Source organism: Egretta garzetta, unplaced genomic scaffold (assembly GCF_000687185.1).
Source record: "Egretta garzetta isolate BGI_Z169 unplaced genomic scaffold, ASM68718v1 scaffold238, whole genome shotgun sequence".
Taxonomy (NCBI): domain Eukaryota; kingdom Metazoa; phylum Chordata; class Aves; order Pelecaniformes; family Ardeidae; genus Egretta; species Egretta garzetta.
The window spans coordinates 92,581-101,564 of NW_009260402.1; the positions used below are offsets into that span (position 1 = coordinate 92,581).

At 40.4% G+C, this 8,984-nt stretch overlaps 1 protein-coding gene across 11 annotated transcripts in view; it reads right to left on the reverse strand.

Annotated features, from left to right (window-relative positions):
- Positions 1 to 8,777, reverse strand: part of GMCL1 (germ cell-less 1, spermatogenesis associated) — a 24,660-nt gene extending 15,883 nt beyond the window's left edge. For 7 of the 11 annotated variants that reach the window (XM_035898898.1, XM_035898895.1, XM_035898893.1 and 4 more), the window contains exons 1-8: positions 8,658 to 8,740; positions 5,733 to 5,829; positions 4,843 to 4,940; positions 4,240 to 4,352; positions 3,460 to 3,525; positions 3,182 to 3,266; positions 2,873 to 2,963; positions 1,770 to 1,910 (exon numbers count right to left, since the gene is read on the reverse strand). In XM_035898898.1, the coding sequence (XP_035754791.1) occupies positions 1,770 to 1,910; positions 2,873 to 2,963; positions 3,182 to 3,266; positions 3,460 to 3,525; positions 4,240 to 4,352; positions 4,843 to 4,940; positions 5,733 to 5,811 (673 nt within the window). In that variant the 5' untranslated portion in view covers positions 5,812 to 5,829; positions 8,658 to 8,740. Of the gene's footprint in view, positions 1 to 1,769; positions 1,911 to 2,872; positions 2,964 to 3,181; positions 3,267 to 3,459; positions 3,526 to 4,239; positions 4,353 to 4,842; positions 4,941 to 5,732; positions 5,830 to 6,338; positions 6,490 to 7,774; positions 7,895 to 8,076; positions 8,281 to 8,657 lie in introns of all 11 variants that reach the window. The other 4 variants (XM_035898901.1, XM_035898900.1, XM_035898902.1 and 1 more) reach the window with 4 other exon arrangements.
- Between the last annotated feature and the right edge of the window lie 207 nt (positions 8,778 to 8,984).

Genomic DNA, 8,984 nt, shown 5'->3' on the forward strand with positions numbered 1-8,984 from the left:
AGCCAGTGTATTTAAGCAGTAGTAATTGTTCGCTTTCGTTCAAGAGATTGTCAGCTTTCTAGTGAGGGAAGGACCCTGCCCCTTCCCCACAGGTACCCCCCATCAGAAAGCCACAATTCATCTCCCAATAGCTGCATTCAAAGTGAGGTGCTCAAGGTTATTCAGACATTCAGCTACAAAGAGCAACTGAACCATTACTTCTGGCAGAGACAGGACACAGCAGCACAAGAAAGAAAAACTGACAGAAGCGATGCTCACTCCATCATATTAATGGCAAGGAAAGCGTTTTAAAAGCATCTAACAATTTGATCAGGCTAGTAGGCGTCAGAAGAAGCAGCCCAACAAGCCTGTTTTGGCATTCTATCATCATTGTGTTGACATCTATGGCAGCATGAAGGAAAAAGCCAATGTGAGATGAAAAAAATAGTATTAACTTTGCAGGATGAGGGCAACGTAACTTGAATATTTACGTACGGTAAGAGTCCAAAGCGACCCCCAAGGCTACAAGTATGGACAGCTGACAAAAAACACAGTTGTCAAGAAGTTACAAATAAAAGTGATAAGCAGCTCAATAAAAGCAGTCTTAATTGACATTTGGCAATTACACCCATAAATAGACATCAGAGACACAGATGAATGGATAGTTATACTGTGGACAGATATTAAAAAAATAAAATCAAAGCTGTGTACATGAGAGCTAGGGGAAAAAAAAAACCTGTCGGAGAGTTAAGATACAAAATTCCGTGCTAGGTTCAACTACGATGAGGGAACTGAACAGCGTGAAACATGGAGCAAGGACACCAGAGGCCAAATTCAAAGGCAGAGCATGAGAAGTCCAAACACTGTTACAGGGAGCACAACTAACCGTGGGGAAGAGAAAAATAAAAATAAGTTTAAAAAAAAACCAAATAAAGAAGGAGGGACAGCTGTTTCACATGATAAAAGATACGAATGATAGTGGGAAAACATTTTCACGTGAGAGCCCAACTTGATAACTCATTCCCAGTCCTACTCATCTCTCAGCAGCTGCATTTACCCAGCTTCCAAGCAAAGAACAAAGCCTAGCTGTGAACTCAGACTTCAGCAGCAAGGTGAGAACGAGGCTTTTTCTTTTTCAGTGGTAATGTAATGCTAATAGCAGTCATCTATAACAACATTAAATGGCATTTCAAAAAATCTTCAAAAAGCACCAGGACCTAGAATGAAGGTGTATTTTTATACTAATCAAAATGCAAATAAAAGGACAAGGGCAGAATATGTAAATATCCTATCTCCTCCAAAAACGTCCTAAATAGCTCTTAGTAAATAACACTTGTCTTAGAAGATGGGAGAAGAGTTCACAGCATCTTGTGCTTTTGGTTTCATTTTCAGGTATTATTCCAAATCCTATCAAAACCTACCAAATTCTTTTTGGAAGGATAATGGCTAGAAAACAGCTGAGTCCCAGCAAGTTTTGCTCTCTGAAAAGTTTATTTGCATGCCTGGGGCTCTGGGGTCACTTAAACGCTGATAACATACTATGTATTGGTTATAGAGTATTTTAATAAACTGACTGATCAACAAAACACTTAGCATCTGCGTGCATGTATCTTTTAAGACTTTTATGCCTGTAAATTCAACTTCTGCTGACTCTTCAGCCACAATTCAGACGTTGGAGATAAACACGTGAGCGCTAAGACCAGTAAATGCACCCAAATCTTCCCAATTACTCTAGTGCAGGACAGGCTAGAAAGGGCACACAAAACCTGAACAGCTGAGCACTCACTCACCTGAGGGTATCAGGGAATCTCTCTCGACAATTCTGGCTGATGCCAAGTCACTGATGATATACTGTAACCTCAAGTGTGTGAACACTGACAGGAACGCATTCCCCTGTTCTGATTCCAGGAACGCAACATCATCCTCAAAATCTGCAAGACAGAGCACCTCTATCAGAATTTGTTTTCCTAAGTATTTTCCAGACCCTATTTATATTTGAGATTGAGTCTTAATGTATTAACTGATAACAACTTATCAGAGAAAGTTATTATGGACAGGCAAATCCTCTTTTGGAGCTAAAATGAAGAAATTACTTACATTCAGATCCTTTCAGCAGAAATGTTGGACCAAACTTTTCCTCTTTTGAAACACACTAGTGCCTTCTAGTGAGAAGGCAACAAAAGCTTATCCTAACTGAACAATAGCAAAAGCAACAAAGCAAAAATAGTGACCATGTCTGCTCACTTGAAAACACGCATACAGAACAGTGAAAAAGCTATGTGCTCACTCGAAAACGTGGACAAAACGGTGAAAAAGCTATCAGTGGTGAGAATCTGATGCTGGGGACTGTTGGCAGAGGCAAGTCTTCCCAGAGAAAATGGGAGAAAGTTTGGAAGTGGAGGAAGACTATTGTATTTTATTGCCTGTCACTACAAGAAAGACATTGTGTTGCTGGAGCATGTCCAGAGGAGAGCCACAAAGCTGGGGAGGGGTCTGGAGCCCCAGGCTGCTGGGGAGCGGCTGGGGGAGCTGGGGGGGTTCAGCCTGGAGCAGAGGAGGCTGAGGGGAGCCCTCATCGCTGCCTACAACTGCCTGAGAGGAGGGGGGAGCCGGGGGGGTCGGGCTCTGCTCCCAGGGAAGGGGCGATGGGACGAGGGGCACCGGCCTCAAGTTGTGCCAGGGCAGGGTGAGGTTGGAAAATCCCTGGAGGTATTTAAAAGAAGGATAGATGAGGTGCTTAGGGACATGGTTTAGTGGTGGGATGGCAGGGTTAGGTTAAAGGTTGGACTTGATGATATTAAAGGGCTTTTCCAACCTAAACCATTCCATGATTCTAGGATTTTACTTCAAACCCCTGTCTTCCCCAACCCAAGGCCATGCCAATTAATCCTACCTTTCCTACGCTTGGCAAACCAGGCATCAGCTTCGGTTAAGAGTTGTTTCAAAGACCCATTCCAAGAAGGCACTAGCTGAAGGAACATCCACTAGGTAAAAGGAACAAACTCTAGTGAGTTAATTGAAGAAGTTTTCAAGTAATACATGCATTATTAAAGGGACATTTGCATCATGCATTCATTCCTACAAAGATTCCGATACTCTATTAAATACTTTCAGTAAATACCAAAAAGGCTACAATTCTCATCATGTTACAAATCAACTACTGCTCAGGAGTCCAACTGCATAAAGCCCCAGCCATAAGTACCTTTTTGAGAGCAGTATACACGTCCATTTCCACCTGCATTACAAGTAGGTTAGAAGAGCTAATCAGCTGTTTCATAAGGTTTATGCTGGGGGGAGAGAAAAAAAAAAAAAAAAAAAAAAAAAGGTGTGAGAGTTCTATGAGGCAATATAGACAAAACCGAGACAGCAAGCTAGGTAACAAGCAACCATCCGTAGCCTGGAAAGTCACTTGTAGCAAGCTATATGCTTATGCTTTGGAAGAAATTGTACTTCACTCAATATTAGCTGAAGCCTCAATACCTGAGTTCTTTGAAGAGTTCAACACTCTGGTGAGTCATCAGGTTATTCAAGAGCCATTCAAGGCACCTGGATAAAAATCAAGGAATTAGTAACTTCATTTTTTTCTGACATATGTCAACATTCCTGCAACAGTTGCTCAGGCTTACAAAGCCCGATTACGTACCACATGATTTTGAAATACTGCTTTAACCCAAGACACGAATGCATAAAAATGTGAAAAAGTTATTTCAGAACCATGAAGTTTCCCCAAATTTTCTGTAACTCTTAAAGTTGCATTTAGTTTTAGCTTCTCTCAGGGTACAGTGAAAGCTAAATTCAAAGTACTATTAATGCCACAAAAAACTCTGAGAACACACTAATTCACAGCAGAAGGAAGCAAGTGAGCGCTAACCTCAGCATTCTGCTCCCAAATGTGTAATTATCCCTACTAATTAAGATAATCTTAAATTCTGAATATTAAAGCAGCTTTGTGATAAACCAGTCAATGATCACAAGCGTTATTTCACTGTCACACTGAAGACCCAAAACATTGTCTTTACCAATATACTTTAGTAATGAATTCATTCACAGCACAGGCCAACCAATCTACTATAATCTACACCAATTTTAAGGTAACTGATTAGAGCAGAAACTCAAAAACTAAATAGGACAAGCAGAGCCCAAGCCAGATAGCTTTAAGAAAAAAAGCCCAAACAAAACACAGCTTGGGCATTATTTTACTCTTTGTATCACACTTTTAATTAGCAATGTACAAAGCAGCTTGGAGAAGGTAATTCTTACTTTTTCTTCACAGAGTCCAACCCGTATGTCCCCGCTGAATTATAATAACCACACACAGTTTTTGCATTAATGGTTTCCGCCATCGTTTCACCACATTGCTGGATTAAGCCATCCTGTGGGGAGGAAAAAAGCCCACAAATATTCAAAGTTTTAATTTCCCAAGAGGAAGTGTCAAAGATCGTGCAGTTCATACAAATGTTCATGCCTGAACAATTACCAAAGTCACACGTGCTACGCTGACCTATGCTATGTTGCCCAGAAAATTTAAACCAACGTTCCTCAGAAGAAACAGATTTTTCTTAAGAATGTATCACATGAAAGAAAAGCTTAACGAATGCCTTCAGGGTAGAACAAAGGAGCTGTTAAAACATATTTTAATCCACTTCTAGATATGATTCTCAAAGCAGCACTTAATATTACAACTGAATCTTAGTCATAGTATTTTTAAACAAAACCACTGCCTTGTGTTTGGGTTTTTTCCCCACTTAGTCTGAAAAGATGATTCATTTCTCTGGGTGAAACAGTACACGCGTGTGAGGATATTAGGAACAGTTATCTTTATCTGAAAAGAAAGCATAAAAAATTTGCATATTTATTACTTACAAGCTGCAGCATGCAGGCTGCTGCTAAAAGCGCAACTACTCGACTGGGTTTTATTAACACATCGTCTCTATACAGCGAGCCAAAAGCCACCTGTAGAGCTGAAAAGAGTACAAGTGTTAAGCAAGGACAGCACGTTGAGCATGGACAACTAAAAGAATCCTTAAATACAACCAAACCACATTCTCTACACTCTTACTGCTTCTAGATAAAAAGTTAGTATTTACCAGCCCAAGCACAGACATAACCAGAAAACATAGAACATGGCATCTACCAATAACATAGAATGCTTCCCACTATTTAAACAGAATACTCATCTTAAAACAGCCACCACAGAGCAATGTGGGGAGCAGTAAAACCAGATAAAAAGAAGCTAAACCTCAATACCCTTCTCTGCAATTGATCACTAGCATAATGTTGAGGTACTGCTACAATGTTACAAATTTCTCCCTAATTCTTCTGAAAAACACTACTTCCTCCCCCCATGGAGCTTGGAACCATAGCAAAACATTCTGCCAACTCACACCGGTCCCCTGCAAGCGCTCCTCGCGACCAAAGAGATGAAGAAGTGATTCACACTCTAACACTTGGGTCTCCACAAGAGTTGCATACGTTGATCTCAAGAGCCCCCATGGCGAAGCAACAGGACAAGTGGTTGCTTTTCAGCTGTGCTTCCCAACTCAGAGGTACAAAAATGTGTTCAGCTCTACTGGTGACTCAAGTTAAGCTCAAAACTGAATGAGCACAGAACCCATTCTCTCAAGTTTCTTATTTACCAGTTTAAAAATTATTCTTAAAAAAAAAAAAAATATATATTTTCAGGGTTTTTTTTGTCAGGTTCAACTTAACCTCTACCTTCAGAGTCTATGTTAAAATAAAAGGTTCCCACTTACCTTCTATATCAATATTTTGGTCAGGAATTTCCAACTCTATGACGCTCATGCTAGATTCTTTCCAAGATCCGCTGAACATACTGGAAAAGTAGCCTGACTACATGAGGGAAGACGAGAGAAAGAGAACTCAGGTGAGAGATTTCATTCCAATTAAAACTGTCAAAAGCAGCACACGGAACAAAAAATCCTTAATATTTACCTTTATGCAGAACAAAATGTATTAAGGGAACTTTTCACAAGCTAAAACGTTCTGACATACTCGAGAAAGGGCTAATTGTAGTTGCTCTACTTCTGAAAGTGAAAAAGCATATAGAAAATTTGGACTACACGTCTGTAATCAAAGTAAGGAGCTTTAAAGGGCCAGAAAAGCCACATAAGCTCTTTTCCTACAAACCACATCACCAATGGGGATATAATTAGTCCAAGAATTAAGTCCTTAATGTTACTGGCAGACAACAAATCCTGCAGGCATTAGGGAATGCCAGTTTAGGTGTCAGGGGAAAAAAAGAAAGGAAAAAAAAAAGCATGCAAGACATACAAATTAATGTACAAGGTTGTAGTCTCATACCAAGGACACATACACATACACCATTTATGTAAATATACCTTTTATTATAAAGTGTAAGGCATATAAAACTAGAATTTGATAGGTTTCCATCCAAATGAAGTGAAATATACTGCTCTACTAGGATTCATGATTTTCCTTCTCAGCAGCAGATGTGCCCATTATGAGATGCTATCACTCACTGAAGTTTACCTGAGAGATCAAAAAAATAAAGTCTATTTGTACAGCACCATATTCCCTGACCCCTTAACTTAGCATTTCAACTCAGGGCAGCAAAGAACATAAAATCCAATTTTGATTTTACTTGATTACGTAAATACTCCTATACCTTTGGCATATCCCCTAACTATGATGACATACAACACACTACTCTCAAAACCAGGACCTTATGCATCTTGCCAGTCCTCACGAGGCTACCTTAGCTTGGCCGTGTAGCTCAACTCTTCATTCTCATGAGAATTTATTTTAGTAAACTGTACCCGAAAAAGCATACCCTCCATTTCTCAGAGCAGCACCTTATGTCATTTATCAAATCAGATGCAGTAACTTGAGAGACCGGGGAAACTGAATCGTTCGGACCGAGATAGTCTGCTCAACACGGCAGAGGAGGAGTCATGATTTCATCGAGAGAGTTATTTTTAACCTCCAAAAATATTTTACCTATAGTAAGGTAATTCCAATGACGGAACACGAATTGACATAGCAACCTGACTTACGAGAACGGTTAACTTCACCACAAAATTTCATCTCACAAGAACATTGCTTGTACAACAAGGCCTCTGCAGAACAAAATCGCAATTTTCAAAGTCTGTTAAAAAGCATCCAGGGAAGTGATTTAATATTCAGAATTTTAGCCATCAACCCACATTAAGTTTTAAGGCCTAGCTTCACGACTTGTGATGTAGCAACAGCAGAATCACAGCGACGATTAAAAACGTCATCGCCAACAAGAGTCTAAGGATGAACCAGCAGCGTGTCCACCCTGTTTACGCTGCCCAACGTAAGTCTGGCTGTCCAACCCACTCATATCCTCCCTTTGTTATACAGAGTGAGAAGCGAGCGGATGATTAAAGCTGTGTCTGCCAGATGTCCTCCCTGGTCAAACACACCCACTGCTCTATCCAGAGATGGCTGCCACCGGTCAACCTTGGGCTATGTACAAACGACTTCCCTGCCCTCGTTTTATGCTCTTTAAAAGGTTCTAATGCATGTAAAAGGCTTTTTCCTACAAGAAAGTAATGAAATTTCCCTCACTGTGGCCAATGCAAGTAATTGGTGTACCTGCACGGAATCATGGCTTTAACACAACAAAAAAAAAAAAAATCAAGAATTCGCTCCTACCATCACTTGTTTCACCAGAGAAACTGCATTCAACCTGTGAGCATCTCACAGAGAAATCTTTGCCTTGGAACGCATAAAACTGCTTTGCGTTTGACTACAGCTAACAGAGAAGCGCACACGTTTTCAGGTATGGTACCTGACGTTACTTTCTCTTCTCGCTTCAAATAAATTGCTTCCACGGTTAGACTCCCACTTTAAAGTTAACGGCACAACTGAATTAGACATTTCAAGACAAAGCCATGGTTCCTCCCCACTTCTGTCACAGGAAAAGTAATAAAGAGAACAGACAGTAAAGATGACAGTACTCTTCACTCCCCAAACACAAAAAGTAACACAAAGAACTTCACCTTAATACAAGCCTAAAATGCTTGTAGAAACAGCATCTTTTTTTGTAGGTACGCACTAAGATTTATTCCTTTTTAGAGCTTCTGTGCATACCTTTCTCGTGCAGCAGCAAGAAAGCCTTCATCCAAGGATGAAGATTTTATTTATTTATCCAAGGATGAAGGCTGCATAACAAATGCAGAGACCCAGCTCCAGCAATTTCACTTCAGGTTCCTGTTCTTGAGTCCCAGTGAACAGTAAAACAGAACTGGGTTAGCACGTGCTTTACAAATCCAGTCTGGAGGCGCTTTCTTTGCCCTGCAATAATATTAACATCCCGGGAGACTCTCAGCCGTTGGTTTAGCAAACAAGAACACCATCTCAGGACACCAAAAGACAATTTTCAGGACTGTTTTCACAAAGGATGGGCCAATGTTAAGATGAGCCGATTAAAAAAATCAAGTAGCGAGAGACGGAAGCGAAGAAACTTCTCAAACACGAAGCTACAGCTACGCTTCCTCACATTATGACCAAAAGCACAGCAAAAATTGTTTAACCGTTTGCATCCACAGAGTGCTAAGTCAGAAATATAAGGGGAAAAAAGAAAATAAAAAAGCTCAAGTCACACTTAACATTTACCAGATATTCTTTTATTAAAAAATACAGTCTCTATTGTGAGTAAGAAAGCCGCTTACCTGACACAAATATATCTTATGCAAGTTCCACTCCTCTCCCAGAGCACAAATTTTGATATCACTGTTCTCCCCATTCAAAAACAGAGTCTGATAAATATACTTGGAAGTACTTTTCAATTTTTTCCTATACAAAAAGGCAAACAGAGACACGTTCCTTCAAATTTTTCTGTCACAGAAGCAACACTGAGCACAAAGCACTGGACAAGGGGGGGGGGGTTGTTTCCCTCCCCCTAAGGGACTGACTGCCCCCACCACCGTTGCCCCCACGACCTCCCCGCTCACTTCTCCTCTCTTCTTTACTGCAGCTGCTGCAGGGACCTTTCCAAA